The sequence below is a fragment of the Chionomys nivalis genome, chromosome X, assembly GCF_950005125.1.
Source record: "Chionomys nivalis chromosome X, mChiNiv1.1, whole genome shotgun sequence".
In the NCBI taxonomy this organism is placed as follows: domain Eukaryota; kingdom Metazoa; phylum Chordata; class Mammalia; order Rodentia; family Cricetidae; genus Chionomys; species Chionomys nivalis.
This window is the reverse complement of record NC_080112.1, coordinates 69,619,149-69,639,114: the sequence shown is the minus strand read 5'-3', so window position 1 is coordinate 69,639,114 and position 19,966 is coordinate 69,619,149. Positions and strand designations below refer to the sequence as shown.

The window sequence follows — 19,966 nt, the reverse complement described above, 5'->3', positions numbered from 1 at the left end:
GTGGGATTAGTTTCTTGAACCCTCGAAGATAATTGTGATCCTAAGATGTTGTTCCTGTCTATTTTTTCCTTGCTTCTTTATGCTAACCTTTTGCATGTTTTACTTGTTACTGCTATCATGGAGCAACTAGGCTCCTTGTATTTACTACCTCTGGTCTCTGTCCAAATAAAATCACCTCCCCTGGGAAGAAATCCAGAGAACTTTTTACTGCCTGCTCTACTGGGCAGAACCACTGTGCCACTTGACCAGGGCAGGTAGCAGGAAAACTATGAGAATTCTTGCCTATGATGGAGGTCTCTTACTTCAAAACGTCATAGGTTTACAAACTTAATAAAGTTAAGGTGTCCATAATTCCAGAGGCTAGGGTCCTAGACAATCAACAGCCATCAGAGCTACCCTTGAGCTTCTGGGTCTTTTGCCAAAGGGAGGGACAGAATTGTCTCTAGAGTCACACTATCCCTTCTAGAATGATTCAAGTCGCACACTTTCATTGCTGTTTTTGACTGGAAGAAGAGTTAGCATTCCAGAATATATCTCTATAAAATAGGACTGGCAGTGCTAGGCAAGCATTTTATCTTTGCTAGCATGCTAATTACTCAGTTTTCTCATTTCTGTATTTTTTTTTCTTTAGATGTAATCTAACTCTATAGTCCAGGTTGGTCTTGAACTCACCATCCTCCTGCTTCCAAGTACTGGAATTACAGGCATGTACTGGCATACACAGCCTTTTCCCCCTTTAGGACAAAGTCTCATTATGTATATCAAGCTGGCCCTGAATTCACCATGTAGTCTAGTTTTTGTGTTGCTGAAGCAGGGTCTCATGTGGCTGTAACTGGCCTTTAACTCCTTATCCTTGACTCCACCTCCCAAGTGCTAAGTTATAGTCATGTGCCTGCACTTCTGGTCTTGGATCTGTTTAGTAAAAAGTTTTTATATTTCAAAATATTATAACCGTCTGACTGAAGATATTCTAAAGAGAGGCTTTTTTCTGTCCCTTTGTTTAGCTATCAAACTGTCCAAACAATGATTTCTCCTCAAATGTGGAATTTTTATCAGGAATCTCATGCTGGAAGAAGGGTAAGGCTGAAGCCTGGTGTTAACCAGAGGAAGAATTTGCCCTTAGAAAGAGATTTCATGTGGATTTGATGACTTATTAACTATCTTGAAAGACAGGATTTGAGACACTGATGGGTCAATGATGGGTGTGTGTGACCACATCTTAACGATGACAGTTCAGTTATACATACCCCTTGCCCTCATTTAAAACCTAAACATCATGTCATTACCGCCCAAAATAGATTTGGAGGAGATCACTGGACTGTATTTGTTATTCTTCCCAGTGTGGTCACATAATTCCTTTCTTTGGTCTTTCACTAATACTTATCTCTTTTGTTGACATATTGACAATGTGTGTGTGTGAACTAGTTTGTTAGGGCTGTTACCACCCAGATTTTGTGCCCACAAAACTCCAGTAATAGTATTGTTTTTGTGTTGGATAGTTTTATTTCAACTTGACACAAGCCAGGGCCATCTGAGGGAACCTCAATTAAAAAATGCTTCCAAAAAAATCTGTCTGTAGACAGGCTTGTAGGGCATTTTCTTAATTCGTGATCAGTTGGGGACCAGTGTGAGTGGGGCTAACCCTGGACTGGTGGTCCCAGGGTTCTGTAAGAAAGCAGGCTGAGCAAGCCATGGGAAGCAAGCCAGTAAACAACACTCCTCCATGGCCTCTGCATCAGCTCCTGCCTCCAGGTTCCTGATGCAGAGGCCATGGAGGGGAAATGCTTACTGACTTGCTTCCCATGGCTTGCTCAGCCTGCTTTCTTACAGAACCTAGGATCAGCAGCCCAGGGATACAGAATTCCCTTTTTGGCTTCTGCTTCAGTTCCTGCGTCCAGGTTCCTGCCCTTACTTCCTTCAGTGATAGACTATCACCCGACAGTTCTAAAAAATAAATCCTTTCCTCCTCAAGTTGTTTTAGCCATTAGTGTCTTATCACAGCCAAAGAAACCTTAACTAAGGTATATGTATATATTCTTATATACTACATTAAGGTAGTTTACATATGTATGTAAGCTTTTACTTAACAAAATTTTAAGGCTCTTATATTCATATATACACATATAAAGTATTGTTTTCACAAGAACGAATATATTAATGATATTCAGTAATGTACTGGGTGGTTTTGTGTGTCAACTTGACACAAGCTAGCATCATCAGAGGAAGGAGCCTCAGCTGAGAAAATGCCTTAGTGATCAATGGGGGGGATCTCAGCCCATGATGGGTGGTACCACCCCCAGTGGGCTGGGTCCTCCTATATAAATCATTAATCAATAAAAATGCTTCCATAAGCTTGTCCATAGACCAATTTGGTAGGGGTATTTTTTCAATTTGAGTCCTCTCTTCTCAACTGACTGCCTAACTTGTATTAAGGTGACAAAAACCCTAACCAGGACAGCACACACACACACACACACACACACACACACATATATACACGCATATATATGGGCATTACTATAATTACTATAATTAAATGTTGATTTGTTGTTTATCTTCTCAGAAAGTTTTGTTTTTCTACAGTTACAAAGTATTGCTTTATAAAATTGATTTTTATGTGTTATTGACTAGTCTGTTATGCAAAACAGAAAAATTGAAATAAAGTATGATTATACCGTATCTTTTTAGTAATACATAGTTCTAGGTATATATATATATGTTTGAAATGAATATGTACACATATATTTTTCTTTTTTAATGATAGCCAAAGCTATGAAATTGGGAAGATGGATACAGATTCTGTTGAACCAGAAATGCTGGTAAGGATCATTAAATATTGGAGAAGTAGATTAAAGAAATATAGTTTATGCTATTATAAAGTTGTAATAGATAACCCCTCATTGGTGAATAGATTTTATACTGGCAGATCATTTAACATTTTAGTGCATTAATTTCCATAAAATTTATATAACGATGTAATATACCCCATAAGTTCATAATCTAGTTGTTAATTAGTATATATAAAGCATTTTGAACAGTGTTTTCTTTGTAAGTTATAGCTTTTATTATTGCATAGTTTAAAATTTAATTGTTTTCCTTAAAATGCCAAGATAGAACATTCTTGGTATACTAGTTCCTTTTCTGTTGCTATGATGAAGTATCAGAAACAGCTCCTTGAAAAAATGATTTATTTGGCTCATAGCTCCAGAAGAGTCCATCATGGCAGAGGTAGGGCATGGCAGCATCTGGCCAAAACAGAAAACTGAGAGATCACATTTTCAACCATAAGCACAAAGCAGGGAAAGGGAGAAGTCACAGAAGCTGGAAGTGAGGCAAGCCCATCAACTTTCAAAGCCCACCCCCAATGATGTACTTCCTCCATCAATGTTCAACCTCTTAAAGACTTCACAACCTTCTCCAAAAGAACCACCAAATATGTGAGCTTCTAGCGGGACAGTTCTTTTGTTTAATTGTTAAAAAGACTTTCCATACAATATATTCTGACCTTGGTTTCCCCTCTCTCAAATCCTTCCAGATCCCCTGCAAATCTACATCTTCTTTACCTTTCTCTTTAGAAGACAAACAGGAAGCATAATATACTAGTAAAAGAGCAGTAAGACAAAAAAAATGCCCAAAGTGATAAGAGACAAAAAGTTTACAAATACATTATTGACTTGATTTTGTGTCCTCTATCTGTCTAATGCTGGGCATGGGACCTACCCTGAAGTGTGGTTAATATCCACAGTGAGACTCCATTGATAAAACTAATTATCCCTTTGCAAGTGGGTATCAATTGTAGATAGCTCCTTGATTAGGGGTGAGAGCCCATGTCCACCTGCCCCTCTCAGCAGTGGACCCTGTCTAGATTGAACCTGTGCAGGCAGGCCCTGTGCATGCTGCCACAGTCTCTGTGAGTCCATATGTGCGTCAGTCCTGTTGTGTTTAGAAGACAGTTTCCTTGGAGTCATCTATACCTTCTGGTTCTTACAATCTTTCTGTTTTCTCTTCCTCGTAGCTCCCTGATCCCTGAGGGGAGGGTTTTGATGAAGACATCTCATTTAGAATTGAGTGTTCCAAGGTCTCTCACTCTCTGCACATTGTCCAGGTGTGGGTTTCTGTGTTAGCTGGCATCTACTGAAAGAGAAAGCTTCTCTGATAATGGTTGAGTGAGGCGCTGATCTATAGGTCTAGTGGGATGTCATGCCCATGGCCTATCTAGTTTCAGGTTCTTGGTCACCTGAGCAATGCCAGACCTAGGCTACATCTTGTAAAGTGGGCCTTTACATCCAATCAGATAGTGTTTTTTTGCTTCAACAAAATTTGTGCAATTATTGCACCAGCATGCCTTGCAAACAGGTCACCACTGTAGATTGAAGAGTTTGTAGTTGGTTTGATGTTTACCTTTCTCCTCTGGTAGCATTCAAGGTACCTTCTAGCACCTTGAACACTAGTCAGTAGGAGTGAAGGCTCTAAATAAGCACCAGTTTAACTTCTCTATGTTCCATGAGTTGTGTAGGTGTTGTCTTTAGCAATAAGGCCTTATCATCAGTTAGTAGAGAACAACCTTGGCAACAGCCTGTGCTTGGGGATTTTTATGGAGCCCCTTTGGCCAACAACTCAACTAGCTGTAAGCCATTCCTGGCATGGGGACATTTCTTTAGACCCCTGCTATTGGGTATAGAAGTTAACTGATTAATTTTAACATTTAATAAAAAAGTGATTATGTAAATACATTTGATAAAATTACTACATGCCATAGTATAGTGGAATTTTAAATATTTATATCTGGTTTATTCCATTAGGATACAAAATGTAACAATATATCCATCAAATAATTCTCCCTTCCTCTAGAACCACTATTGCCTTATCTGTCTCTAGGTATTTGACTAGTTTGGATAACATAACACAAACACAACCATATGTTATTTGTCTTTGTGAATGGCTTATTTCATTTAACATATTGTCTTCATAGTCATTCTGTGTTGTAGTATATGGCAAAATTTCTTCCTTTTTAAGAATTTATCATCGCAATCACTTTTACTGTTTTTTTTTTCACCAGAGCAAAAATACAGAATATTTATTCATTTCTTTCTACTAGAAAGAACATGCTGTTCTTAGACAAATGGATCAGTTTTCAGGAGTTGCTTTTGGAGAATGATCAATGAATTCCTTCTCAGGGGTTGGGTACTGAAACCAGGGCCCGTCACCCCGGGACCGCATCAGTCTTTGAACTTCCTGCTCCTTTAACCTCAATTCAGCCTTTTCAGACTCAATCTGGAGGATAGCCATGTTTTTTTCATAATTCTTTTCGGGGCAATCATAGAAAGTTTGGGCAATCCATCTTGATATTGGGTGCTTGTAATACTCCCAGTGTTCTGGGATGTAGCCTTCTGGGATTTCTGCAAGTTCAGCTTCACCAATAAATACGTTCACCAGCGTTATGCCAATCAGAACTGGAACCCCAGTCAACGTAATGTAGAATTTCAGCAACCTCAAGAAGCGACTGTCATAGTATGAAGTAGGCTTGATGACGAACAGTCTCTTGCCATGGTCCCCACTGTGCCGCACAGGAGCGACAGTTTTCGGAAAGCTCCGTGTGAGAAAGCTTCCGACTCCGAGTCTAGCGCCAGCACAGCGGACAGACAGCGCTGTCAGGGCGGTGACCGAAGCCCACTGCAGCAGGCTCATGGCCGCCATGGCTACTCCGGGCAGGGGAGGAAGTCACTTTTACTGTTTTTAAAACATATGTTTTTCTTTGGGTTCACCTTCTTATTTAGCTTCTCTAGAGTCACGAATTATAGTCTCAATGTCCTTTATTTATGGCTAGAAACCAAATATGAGTGAGTACATCCCATGTTCCTCTTTTTGGGTCTGGCTTATACATACATAAAAGTATGGCTGAATTTTATGGGTTTTTTTGAATTTTATGTTTTTAAAAAACTTTTCACATACCACTTTGTGAAAATTCACAGGCCATGCTTTTAATGTTTTTGAACTTTTCTGTATATATTTTATACCTGGATCAAATTTTAAAATGTATTTAAAGAACAGTAGTGCCAGTGAAATAAATGATACCTTAAGGATGTAGAAGGGTGCTAGAAAAGAGACGGGGTTAACTAGTGTAGGTAAAGAAAGATTTTGGTAGGAGATAGGTCTTGTAGATAGGAGTCACAAAGTGAAAAGAAGAGGATTCTGGACGAAGAATTTAGATGAGAGGATGTCCTGCAAGGAAAGATAGATAATAGTACCTATGTTATAGTGATATTTTATTTGTGTTTTAATAAATAAAGCTTGCCTGAAGATCAGCGTGCAAAGCTAGTCATGCTAGTCTGCCATACAGGCCAGGCCATGGTGGCACACACCTTTAATCCCAGCAGCCATACTATTTAGCCATAGGTGTATGCCTTTAACCCCAGCACTAGAGAGGAACAGGAGGAGACATGAGCTCAGTGTCTCAGTCTGCAGTCAGTCTGCAGCCACGCTGAGGACAGGATCACCCAGCCTTGGTAGAGGTACGAACTCTCTTGTGGTTGTCTGCTTTGCTTGTCTCATCTTCAGCTTGAACCCCAATATCTGACTCTGGGTTTTTATTATTTGTGCTACATTATGTGACTGAAGAGGAATGTTACTTTGAAAAGTGTGGTGGGGTAGTATTTTGAAGTAATTTTTCATTTATCATAGGAATAACTTACTGAAGTATAATTTAGTGATAGTAAATTCCACAAATCTTAAGTACACAGCTTGTTGATTTTTTTATAATCTTCTAAGCATAAGATATAGAAACTGTCACCACTCTGTGCCAGTTAATACACACTCCTGACTTTTATTGTAGATTATCTTGGGCTATTCTTAAGTTTTGTATAAATGGAAATATCCAACATGTACTAGTTGATGACTGGCTCATTTTTTAAAATATAAATCCTGAGATTTATCTATTCTCATGTCTTTCTGACAAAGGAATACTTTGGATATAATGAAATAGCTACAGTGTTTCTTAGAGATTCCATATTTACTCCATAAAATTTCTCTATAGGAGCTTATAAACTCTTACAGAATTGCTTCACGGCAATTGTATTACTTTATATAAATCTTATTTTATCCATCTTAGTTTTTAAATTTAAAAATTAAGAGAAATGATAATTCAAACATCATTCCTCTGGATTCCTCTTTATGCTTAACATTTGAAAAAATAATCAGGGGGCCCACGCAGAGTCAATATGAGGATCGAGAAATGTTATTTCTGTTTCGGGCCGATCTACCCTGGCCACGGCATGATGTTCGTCCGCAACGACTGCAAGGTGTTCCGATTTTGCAAATACAAGTGTCATAGAAACTTCAAGAAGAAGTGGAATCCACGCAAGGTCAGGTGGACTAAAGCCTTCTGGAAGGCAGCTGGCAAGGAGCTCACGGTGGACAACTCATTTGAATTTGAAAAACGTAGAAATGAACCTGTGATATACCAGCGAGAGCTGTGGAATAAAACTATTGATGCAATGAAGAGGGTTGAAGAGATCAAGCAGAAATGGCAGGCTAAGTTTATAATGAACAGGTTGAAGAAAAACAAAGAGCTACAGAAAGTTCAGGATATCAAAGAAGTCAAACAGAACATCCATCTTATCCAGGCTCCTCTTGCAGGCAAAGGAAAGCAGCTGGAGGAAAAAATGGTACAGCAGTTACAGGAGGATGTGGACATGGAGGGCGCTTCCTAATGGTGCCGCCTGCAGCCAGCCCTGTGCACACTGGAAACCAGTGGAGACTGTCGGTCCCTAAGTTATTGATTGGTTACATAATATCCCCCAGGCAAAGGTGACTTGCGTGCTCCTCTCTACAGTGCAGCCTGTAAAAACATCCATTGTGGGTCTCAACTCAATGTTCTGCTTCACTGTGTTATGCTCACAGAAACATGAAAGTTTGTGTGTAGATGAAGGTGTGAACCCTGGGCATAACATGGTTGAATTGTTGCTTAATGGCACCAGGCAGCATTTCTGCACTGACTATTATGCTAGTGTGAAATTTGTAATAAAGTAATATTTTCCTTTCGAAAAAAAAAATCAGTAGGTCATCTTTGCCTTGTCTTACTATCCCTATTATACTTAGAGGCAGACACATTTATTGAAATATAACCTCTTATTTTTAACATTTGTTTATTATTAATGTTTTGTTTACTACTCACGTGCATATAATACATTTGTATTCAACATATTATTCTCTGTTCTCCTCCTCCAGTTTTTCCTATAAATCTGTAAATTCATCCACATTGATCACAATTACTCCCTGTATCAGTGCTGTCCTGGGTAGAGACTTTGACTTGATTAAATGATACTTTATTCATTTTAAAATGCTGCTAAGTTAAATTTTAAATTAGGGATGATAAAGTACTTTAATGGTATGATGCCATTAAGAAATAAATTGCGTTAATCAGGACACAGTGCCATTTGCATCCAAGAAGATCCTAGAGAGTTCTTAGGCCAGCAGGACCTTGTCTCAAAAAAACTAACCCCTGCCAAAAACCCCAAAGCAAGAAACAAACAAAAACTACTACCACCAAAAGCAAAATAAAACAAAATAAAGAAAAAGCACAAAAAGAAAAGGAAGATAGTTATTTTAACAGTTATATTGAATTTAAACAAGTCAGAAGTATAAATAATGCTATCATTTCTCAGGTAATGTTTGGTATCCACTAGTGCAATAAGATACAGTTTGGTATACACTAGTGCAGTGAGAGTACGTGCTATTACAAAAAGATAGCTTATTTTGAGATAGTGTCATTATTGGGCAAATGCTAGTCTGTTGTAGTTTAATTCTTCAGCTAGAAGCTCTTCTCTGTTGTTTATTATAGGCTAAGGCTCTGCGATTACTGGCCACTGTTTATTTGGATTGTAATGATGAAGAATATTATAGTAAGGCCCTCATTGCTGTACGTCTAGCAAACAAGGTATGAGACATTAACTTTTCGATATTAATTTAAAATTTTCCAAGTTTCAATTCACAGCTTGAAATCCAATTTAGACATTTATTTGCTTTAGTATGCTTCTTTAATTTTTATTGATTTTTATTGAGCTCTACATGTTTCTCTGCTCCCCTCCCTGACTCTCCCCTCCCCTTCAATCTTCCCCCAAGGTCCCCATGCTCCCAATTTACTCAGGAGATCTTGTCTTTTTATACTTCCCATGTAGATTAGATCTATGTAAGTTTCTCTTAATGTCCTCATTGTTGTCTAAGTTCTCTGGGGTTGTGGTTTGTGGGCTGGTTTTCTTTGCTTTATGTTTAAAAAACACCTATGAGTGAGTACATGTGGTAATTGTCTTTCTGTGTCTGGGTTACCTCACTCAAAATAATGTTTCCTAGCTCCATCCATTTTCCTGCAAAATTCAAGCTGTCGTTATTTTTTTCTGCTGTGTAATACTCCATTGTGTAAATGTACCACATTTTCCTTATCCATTATTTGGTTGAGGGGCATTTAGGTTGTTTCCAGGTTCTGGCTATGACAAACAAAGCTGCTATGAACATGGTTGAGCACGTCTCTTTGTGGCACAATTGAGCATCCTTTGGGTATATATCCAAAAGTGGTATTACTGGGTCTTGAGGAAGTTTGTTTCCTAATTTTCTGAGAAATCGCCACACTGACATCCAAAGGGGTTGTACCAGCCTGCATTCCCACCAGCAATGCAGAAGTGTTCCCTTTACCCCACAACCTCTCCAGCATAAGTTGTCATCAGTGTTTTTGATCTTGGCCATTCTTCCAGGTGTAAGATGGAATCTCAGAGTTGTTTTGATTTGCATTTCTCTGATGACTAAGGATGTTGAATATTTCCTTAAGTGTCTTTCAGCCATTTTAGATTCCTCTGTTGAGAGTTCTCTGTTTAGATCTGTACTCCATTTTTTTATTGGATTATATGATCTTTTGGTGTCCAATTTCTTGAGTTCTTTGTATATTTTGGAGATCAGACCTCTGTCTGATGTGGGGTTAGTGAAGATCTTTTCCCATTCTGTAGGCTGTTGTTTTGTCTTGTTGACCGTGTCCTTTGCCGTACAGAAGCTTTTCAGTTTCAGGAGGTCCCATTTATTAATTGTTTCTCTCAGTGTCTGTGCTTTAAAAAACACAACACATTGTTACACTCTCTTCTATAGTACATAAAGGTAAAATAAAATATTTTTGTGATCTGAATTTTTGTGTCCCTCTGTAATTTTTATGTTGAAATTTAACCTTCAAGGTTACAGAATTATGTTGGGACTTTGAGAGGTGATTAAATGAAAGTCAACTTCTCTTGAATGTCATTAGCAGTTTAACTTTTTTTTTGGGGGGGGGGCTGCAGTTTTACTTTTTAAAAAGCCTAAGACAGGTGGTGCCCATGCCATAGTGCATGTGTGCTAGCCAGTGGGTAGCATGGTGGATGGTTTTTTTTCTTACTTTATGTAGGGTTCTGCATAATTAGGCTTATGCAGCAACTTAGGCCACTGTGGCATCTCAGAAGTCGAGTTGTGCTGTGATTTAAGAAACACAGATTTGAAATTTGCCCCCCTCAGTGTGGTTTACCTACATATGAAGCTTTTGTAGGATGTTCATAATGTGAGAATTTTACTTTTTCCAAGATTACAATATTGAAGATTCCAGAATTGTTTTTGATGATTTTACTTTTTAGCCACTTATTAAATATATTTGTAGAAGTACTTATGAACTTCATGTGAGCAAATCAGTTTTTCAGAGGAGTCAGATTCTTATGTAATTTTAAAGACAAATGTGCTGGTTGCCACTGGTTCTATTCCTTTGACATTTCTGAATTAATTATTCCCCAGGCTGTAAGCTTGGTTCTATAGCTAGCTTGCTTTATAGGGTCTTATGAGAGAAAGATTCTTATTTTGAATAAGCATTTGGTTTTAGATGAACAGAACTACTATACCAAATAAAACAAATCTTTTTAAAACAACAACATAAACTAGCAATGAATACCATTTAGCTTAACATTATAGTCTAAACCAGGGCTCTTTTCTTTCACATGTGACCTTTTCTTTGCCTGAGAAATTTTTATGCGATCCCCAGTATACATGAATATAAAACAGGTCTACAAATCAGAATTTTACTCATAGTAATTGTAAAGAAAATTATTAAACAAACTTTTGGCATACATATAGTTTTATAAAATTTATAAAATGAATTTAACCATTTATTTAAGATGAAAGTAAATTTGACACTAATGAAAAAATAAAAGGCCTAAGGAATGACCCTTCTACCATGTATGGACAAATGTTGCAAGAAGATAGTTACTACAGAAAGGGGATTTTACCACAGCTGAATCTGCAATGTCCTAGTTAGATTTGTATTACTATGATAAACACCATGACCAAAAGCAACTTAGGGAGGAAGGGGTTCATTTCAGTTCACAGATTTCAGTTCATCATCAAGGCAGAAATTCAAGCAGGCCAGGAATCTGGAGGCAGGAACTGAGAAAGAACAGGCCATGGAGGAAGGCTGTGTACTGGCTTGTTCCTCTTGGTTTGCTCAGTTTGCTTTCTTATATACCCCATGACTCATGGATGGCACCTCGCTGAGATGGCTGGGCCCTTCCACAGCAGTCACCAATCAAGAAAATTCCTTACAGGCTTGCCTGCAGACTAGTTTGATGGGGTTATCTGTCTCCCATTGAGTGTAGGTTGGGTAAGCCTGAATAAGATAATCAACTTAAGAAAAAATTAGTAAGTCTTATATTATAGTTGAAGAAGTTTCAGTTTGTGGACTGTCAGCCTGTTACTTTTGGGCAAGTGACAGGCTAGGACATCATAGTGGGAGCATGTGATAGAAGAGAACTATTCACCTTATAGCACCTGAGAAGCAGGGCACAGGAGCAGGAGAGGGAGGAGAGACAGTGTATGTTAGAAGCACCAAAGTCCCAGTATCTCCTTCAGTAGGATTGCTCTCCCCCTTTTTCAATAAGCTCCACCTACTAAAGATCCATCATCTCCAAATAGCACTTTAAGATGGGGAACACACTAATAACATGTTTTTTTGTTTGACATTTCAGATCCAAATTATAATGTTATAATATACATATAGTTTATGTGCTTGGGTGTGGGTATGTATATATACATGATATATGTCACACTTGAAAATGTTCACATTATATTTGAAGCTGTAGGAGATCAGATAATGTGATGATATGAAGTCTCAGGTTAGAGTGAGCTTCAAAGAAGGCAGAATGGAAAGATACAGTACGAGAAATCTAATCACAGTAATAAATCGGAATGATAGTTGACTAATTTATTCTCTGTATTTATGTCATATATATCAGTAAATATTTACAGAGTATGGATCCAGTAAGTACATTATTTATTTATAAGCTAATTGTCGTTGTCGAAGGAATGGTTCTGTGCCTAGTCTGTACATTGTTTTAAAGATTTATTTCATATTATATACGTTCTGCCTGCATGTATACCTGCATGCCACAAGAGGGCACCAGATCCCATTACAGAAGGTTGTGAGCTACCATGTGATGGCTGGGAATTGAACTCAGGACCTCTGGAAGTGCTCTTAATGTCAGAGCCATTTCTCCACCCCAAACAGTACATTTTTAAAGAGCTTCCACCCTCTACACTCTTTTAGGTTTAGCCAGTTGTAGCAATGGCAAAAGTAGAGACAGACAAGAATTTACAGTTGGCTTAGGGCTGGTTAACAATAATTTAGAAATATCATTCAGACAACATTGTTATTAGTGGCAGACATGAAAACTATGTCCTATAGAAACAATGATACATTTTATGGATTTTTCTGCTATTCTTTAAAAAGGATGCTTATTAAAATATACATACAAGTAACATTATACAGACTGAGAAGGTTACATTTAGGAATATATATGTATATGTATATATATATGCATGATATAAAGTTGATACATGTATATATATGTGAAATTAATGAAAACAAGGTTATGAATTTGGAAGAGAGCAGGGAGGTGTATATTATAGAGTTTTGAGGGAGAAAAGGGAAGAGAGAAAGGTTGTAATTATAATCTCAAAAATAAGAAAACTAGAAGTGGAAAATAATTCTAATTGATATTTAAAGTTTTCCTTAGAATATGGTGTGAGATTTGCCATTTGAATATTTACATTGTCATTAAATGTTTGTCAGACCATGGAAATGTTTTGCATACTCTTTACTTTAATACAAGAGTATTATGCTATTGAGGTTGAATAAAGTTTTAGAAACTATACTTGGAGATAGAACAGTTGTTATTATATGATTTATGTGATGTTTTGTAATTTTGATTTCCTTTGATTCTGAGTCATCATGTAAAGGTTGAACAAAACAGGCAATTAACTTGCAAATTGTCTTTTCACTCCAGAGTTATAATATCATTGTGATTTCTTTGTTTAAAATAGGAACACTTAGATCCAGCTGGGCTTTTCTTAAAGATGAGAATCCTCATGAAAGGCAAAACATGTAATGGAGAACTCCTTGAAGGTATCATTTCTCTGTGTAAAGAACATACAATTTTGAAATATCAGCACTAAGAAATTTTGTAATTTACTAACAATAGGTATAATTTGGAGGTGGTTGAGATGGAAACTGATCAATAGAAAAAGAATTATTGACTAGGAGGAAAGAGAGAAGAAAGAATAGGAGCAAAATTAAAAGGTGCTTTTTAAAAAGGACCAAATCAAAGCAATCAGTTTCCTTTTAGTTTAGCAGAAAACTGCTTACAACTGCTTAACCTTTATGAAAATTTCTACAATTATGAACAAAGAATTCTTGTTTTGGAGGGGTCATGGGAAAAGAATGACCATTTTATTGAGGGGCTTGGAGATGGGCATGGGGATTGAGGAAATACTAAGGGGAACAATGAGATCTGTGTTCTCAGGCTGAGATATTCCTGGCTTCCTCCACAGTTTCTGAAAGAGAAAAACTAGTCATTGAATGAGACTGTCTAATGATGTTCTTTTAAATAATTACTTGTATAAACATTGTTGTTTGTTTTTCAGTTATGATTAAGGGTGTAGAATATATATAGAAACAAATATACTCATATATAGGTGTGTGTCTTTGGAAACTACCTTTTTTGTGTTTCAGCTTATCTTCAAAAGAGATACAATAATAATAATAATAATATCTATCTTATGTTGTTTGGCAAATCTTACAAGAAAATGTATGTAAAGCATTTATCACATATACCCTGTATAGTTTAGGCTGTACTTGAATTCTCCAAGTAGCTGAAGACGGACTTAAACTCTTAATCCTCTTGCTTCCATTTCCCACATTCTGGGGTTGTAAATCCACCATGCCTGGATATTTTAGTAATCTTTAAGAACTGAGTTATTTGTACTATATAAAAATATGTGTTAGTATAATTATTCATACAATAAATAATGTTTAATAATTAGGACAGTAATCAAATTTGGCAGTAGCTCTAAGTTTTGTGCTAATAATTGCCAAATCTTTCTGTGTGCTCTAGAAGTTTAGTCACTCAAAAGACCTCAGAAGACCAGGTGGTGGTGGGGCACTCTAGAGGCAGAGGCAGTGGGATCTCTAAGTTCAAGGCCAGCCTGGTCTACAGAGCAAGTTCTAGGAGAGCCAGGGCTACACAGAGAAACCCTGTCTCGCAAAAAAAAAAAAAAAAAAGAAAGAAAGAAAAAAGGAAGCCCAAATATAAAGAGGATTACGTATCACCTCCACATACATAGGCTGAAAACTACTAAGAACCAGGGTGACAACTCCACTTTCTTGCATTAGGAGGCTAACGATGTTAACCCCCTTAAGGAATAGACTTGCTAAAAGTATTCCTATGTATGAAAATAAGATCTATTATTGAAATTACCAAGTTTGAAATTGGTTAGTTTTGGAATTAGAATTCATCATTACAATGTTTATCTAAATGTAATATCAGAAGCAGAGTTTAAAGGAATTTTTCTTAAATTGTTATAAATTATGAGACTTCTATAAATTTAAGGTTTTTCTATTAAAGTAATAAATATTTTACTTTACTATGTTGAAGAAGTAAGTTTATAATCTGTTCAATTTTACACTACTGGGGACCGTGCATGCTAGGCAAGTTCTGTACTACTCAGCTCCATCCCTAGCTGTAGTCTGGCCATTTCTTTTTCTTTTTCTTTTTTTTTCTTTTTTTGGATTTTCGAGACAGGGTTTCTCCGTAGCTTTTGGTTCCTGTCCTGGAACTAGATCTTGTAGACCAGGCTGGCCTTGAACTCACAGAGATCCGCCTGCCTCTGCCTCCCGAGTGCTGGGATTAAAGGCGTGCACCACCACCGCCCGGCTGGCCATTTCTTTATAAAAGTATTTTCCTTTTAGAATGATTAACTTAATTGCAGGCATTAGACTTCCTCTGGTATTTTTATAACAGAAAAATTTAGAAAAACACTTTTTTTTTGAGACAAAATCTCATAGCCTTAGCTGGCCTGGAACTTGCTGTGTAGACCAGGTTGGCTTTGAACTCAGAGAGAGTGTATGCCTCTGCCTCCTGAGAACTGGGATTAAAGACGTGTGCCACAATACCTGGCTAAAATTTTAAAGTAGACAGGTTTTTTTTTTTTAATCATGAAATAATATCACAAACCATCAAAGAAAAAATTGGATGATACTCAAAATACTCATGTTTCCACTATCCCCTAGAACAGGGGTTCTCAACCTGTGGGTTGCAACCCTTTTGGGGTTGCATGACCCTTCACAAGTGTTGCTTAAGATAATCATAAAACACAGATATTTACATTATGACTCATAACAGTAGTAAAGTTACAGTTATGAAGTAGCAACAGAAATAATTTTATGGCTGGGGTCACCAAGCATGAAGAACTATGTTAAAGGGTCACAGCATTAGGCAGCTTGAGAACCACTGATGTAGAATATAATCTTGATAGCAAAGCTTTTTGTGTATTTTGTCTAATGCTAGATTCCTAGTACAGATAATAGTGACAGATTCAGAAAATATTTGCAGAATTAATCATTAAATATAAGCATAGTAAATTTTAGCAATTTGATGATATTGTTAGCATTTTCTTAGTCTACTTTGTGTTTTTTATAGAATTAATATTGCATATAAATTTGTTTTTAAATTTTGTATTTACTGGTAGTCGGAAATATTCTTATGTTAGTGTATAGTCAGTTTTTCATGTTGCTTAATGGTTAATGTTAGCAATGGTTATATGAGAATTTATGGTTACACATTTCAAGTTTTTTTCTGCTTTTTATAGTATAAACTCTTTTGAATATCTTTTTTCAGAATTTTTTCCATATTTCAGATGACTTTTCAGAAGTATAATTTCTGAAGAAAGGGAGTAACAATAATAACAGCTGTCATTTATTTAATGTTTAGTAAGTGATACATTGCTTTATAATCTCCATATATTATCTCATGGAATCTTCTTGATAACATAAAGAAATTGGTAGTATAGTCACCATTTTACATGTGACAAAACTAAGGTAAAGAAAAAGGAAATAACTTGCCCATAGTTTTACAGGTGGTAACTGGTATCAAGTTTACATCTGACTTCAGATTTGAAGCTCTTAAAGTTGATTTTGGAAGGTTTGCAGTAGGTTACCTTGTGGTCCACATAAGGGTGTCAATGTCACTACCCTCTTTCTAGTATTGGATATTAATGTGTTAAAAAGATCCTGGTGAATTATTAGGTAAAATATGGTATATGGCAAACATTTAATATGGCTATTTTGAATAGAAAAATTATTGAAAGCAGCTCAACTTCCTATAAATGAATTTAATATGATTTTTTCATTTTCATTCATTTTTTTCTTAGTATGATTAATGAATTAATTTTTCTTTGTTAGCTGTCATGGAAATACTACATCTTGCTATGCCCTTGGAGTTCTGTCTGAGCGTTACTCAATTCCTGATTGATAATAAAAGGTAGGAAAATCAATTTTTTTCTTTCTATAATGAATAACTTTTTCTGTGTTTTTGTTAACACATTGAATCTTTATATATTCATGTTCATTCTTAGAAAGTATGACATTATTATACTTATCAGTGTAGTACTGCTTTCTAAGTCACTTAGACAATAGTAAAATTAATTTTGAAGTTTGTATTAAGTTTTTCAAAGTAATGAAAAAACCCACCCTACACTGGTTTTGTAAAAATGAACAGTTGAAAGCCTGGTAGGCCAAAATGGTGGCAGCTGCGGGCCACAGTGGCAACTGCAAGGCAGCACTGTCATGGAGCAGCAAAGTCTGAGTGCTGGTGGAGAAATTCATGCGAGAGAAGGCTGTGGAGAGAAGGAGTGTTAACAATGAACACAGTAGTAACTTTAAAGCTGTGTATATTTCTGTCGATGAATATTGTCTCCATAAAATCGGCTTTAGAGCAAGAAAGGGCGGCTTAGCCTATCTGTGTGATTATCTTCTTGTTTATCTTGGGTGTCATCAATCTATTCATGCTGCTTGTCATCTGTGCTGTGATTGGCATTGGTCCAAATGGCTGTAACAGCATGGAGTTTCGTGAAAGCGATCTGCCGCTCTTCAACCAAGTATCTGACATGGGTGCCGTCCATTCTTCGTATAAGCGCACAGTAGGAGGAAGAGGGAATGAAAACCTGGTCATTGGGCAACAATCAGCCTGTTTGTTTTTCAGCAAAGGACAGCCGAGCTGAGTATAGAAAAGAGCAAAACCTCAATCACAAAGTGTTTCCACCTAAGGACACAAAAGGTTTTATTCTGCAGGGCTCTGGAAATTTCATCTGCCAAATGGAGTGAAAAATTTGAATGTTCAGAAAGCATCAACCGAAAGGATTAGCAACAGTGCTACCAGTGATTTCTATATCAGAGTTGACAACACCATCATCCTCAGTGGAACTGTGATGGTTAACCCACCTTGTCTGCTCAATTCCTCCAGCAGTGACCAGTCAGGGGGTGGTGATTGGGTGCACTACAAGCTCTGCATATGTGCCTTCAGCTTTCTTCAAAGTACAAATAACAGACCACAACATGAACGGCCAGGTCTCAGACAACCCTTGAAGAAGCACTCATTAGACGATATGTCCCCAGGAACCAATATGTTCAGATCTCAGCTTGATCTTTTCTTTTAAAGAACTCATGTGAACCATGATTGTAGAGTTTGGGATAACTTGTAATTATTTTAACGGGGGAGCACCACTATATCTATTATGCACTTTCTATATTTAAGGGATTTTGAGTAGCTAAATTCTAATAAACTTTATTTAGTTGCACTGATCTTTAAATGTCAGTTCTCTAAAATAATTATGGAAATTAATAATGCTGAGCAGTGGTGGCACACATATTTAATTCCAGCACTTGGGAGGCAGAGGCAGGCAGATCTCGAGTTCCAGGTCAGCCTGCCTACAGAGGGAGTTCCAGGACAGCCAGGGCTACAGGAAGAAACCCTGTCTTGGAAAAACAAACGGGGGGAGGGGCGGGGGGAGGAAGAGGGAGGAAGGGTGAGAGAGTAATAAAATCAAAATTAATCTTAAAAAACCCAAGATCCCAAGAGTTAGGCTACATTAACCTGCGTGCCAGAGTAGGTGAAACAGGAAGGAATGAGTAGGTGTTATTTTACAGTTTATATGTTCTTTGGGTTTATTTTCATGGGATCATGAGTGTCTGAAGAGTCTTTAAAATTTTTAGAGACATTTTAGTGTTTGTCAAACTTTAATGTCAAGGACCAGCCTCAATAAAAATACTTTTTACCAGGGTAGGGGTATGGGAATTGAAGAAATATAAGTAAAGAATATGAAGACACATAAAAATAATAGGACAGCAAACAGAGAATTGGGAGGGCATTCCAATGACTGCAATCCTGAAAATCCCTCCCCACCCGGTTTATTTTTCCACAGCTTTTCTATACTCAACGTAAATGGGGGAAGAAGGTAACAAAGACTTTTATCAACATGATACAAAAGCATAATTCACACAGTCAATGGTTTATCACTCTGAGACATCAAATCATTAGCATTATGTTGTCTAGGTAGCAGAAGGTGCTCTAGGTCACAATGCTGAAGACCATCCTGCCCTTCCCTAGGTGACCTCATAGTTACTAAAGAAGGAGCAGAAGTACATTTACATATTCTGACCCCCTATTAGGACGGCGTGGGCTTACTAGAATGAGCTGTCTAATTTCAAAAGAACCAAGCAATCACCTCCTGAGTTAGGACACACACAACTATACTTGTCATCTCTCCAAACTCTCTTGACAGTCAGACAAGGTGGAAAAGGGCCTGCATTTTTCAGCCTCCACACTTTAACATCAAAATCAATATGGAATAACCACTATCATTAGCCATTCGGGAAATGCAAACCAAAACCACAATGTGAAGCTAGCCACTGGGATGGCTGTAATTTTTCAGTCTTGGGGCCATTCTGGGTGTTAGGGTTCACTCTCACAGGTGATCTGGTTGGCTGACTTTGATGATATTCTATCATAAATGGACATGTTGCTGGTAGAATTTCTTTCAGGATGCATGAGTTTTATAGTACCTATTGCTTTGTAACAAGCAACCCTAAAACTTACTGATTTGCCTCATTAAATCACTCTCTTGTAGTTCTGTGGCTTGATTGAGCTCACCTTGGGTGGCTATTGCTTGGGAGGTCTTGTGGATGCAATCAGAAAGCAACTGGTGCTAGAAATATTTAAACTTGTAGATTCTAAAAAAAATGACTGGGCCGAATATTCATTATGTTTTCTTCACTTACATACATGTTGCCTGAAATGTTTGAAACATCTGGAAGTTAATCAGGTATCTTCTTCTTATCTATTTAGCTTAGACTTCCTTATAACATGAAAAATTTGAGGAAGTTTGATATCTTACATCATGATTTGGTGTATCCAGAGTTGCAAGAAATAAGAAACTAGAAGGCAAGAATATATTAGCATCAGAAATCAATAAGACTCAGGAAATAATAGCAAGGAGTGATAAACGAGATTGTATCACATTAAAAAATCAGTATGCTGGGGACTGGAGAGATTGCTCAGTGCTTAAGAATGCATAATGTTCT

General features: G+C 37.1%; 3 protein-coding genes and 1 pseudogene across 3 annotated transcripts in view; 3 read left to right on the top strand and 1 right to left on the bottom strand.

The window, feature by feature from the left end:
* Tex11 (testis expressed 11) overlaps window positions 1–19,966 on the top strand; it is a 301,187-nt gene that overhangs the window by 99,902 nt on the left and 181,319 nt on the right. The window contains exons 8-11 of the mRNA XM_057760677.1: window positions 2,765–2,819; window positions 8,840–8,935; window positions 13,375–13,456; window positions 16,790–16,868. Coding sequence (XP_057616660.1) covers window positions 2,765–2,819; window positions 8,840–8,935; window positions 13,375–13,456; window positions 16,790–16,868 — 312 coding nt within the window. The remainder of the gene's footprint in view (window positions 1–2,764; window positions 2,820–8,839; window positions 8,936–13,374; window positions 13,457–16,789; window positions 16,869–19,966) is intronic.
* LOC130867618 (NADH dehydrogenase [ubiquinone] 1 beta subcomplex subunit 5, mitochondrial-like) lies at window positions 5,053–5,709 on the bottom strand. Its single transcript, XM_057759682.1, has one exon. It carries the CDS (start codon window positions 5,695–5,697, stop codon window positions 5,128–5,130), a length of 570 nt encoding a protein of 189 aa, XP_057615665.1. The 5' UTR covers window positions 5,698–5,709; the 3' UTR covers window positions 5,053–5,127.
* Window positions 7,218–7,792, top strand: LOC130867619 (probable ribosome biogenesis protein RLP24). Its single transcript, XM_057759683.1, has one exon. It carries the CDS (start codon window positions 7,218–7,220, stop codon window positions 7,707–7,709), a length of 492 nt encoding a protein of 163 aa, XP_057615666.1. The 3' UTR covers window positions 7,710–7,792.
* Window positions 17,127–17,986, top strand: LOC130867439 (beta-sarcoglycan-like; annotated as a pseudogene).

Coding starts and splice junctions, on each gene's coding strand:
- LOC130867618 (XM_057759682.1), bottom strand. CDS start 5,697: ATGGCGGCCATGAGCCTGCTGCAGTGGGCTTCGGTCACCGCCCTGACA.
- LOC130867619 (XM_057759683.1), top strand. CDS start 7,218: ATGAGGATCGAGAAATGTTATTTCTGTTTCGGGCCGATCTACCCTGGC.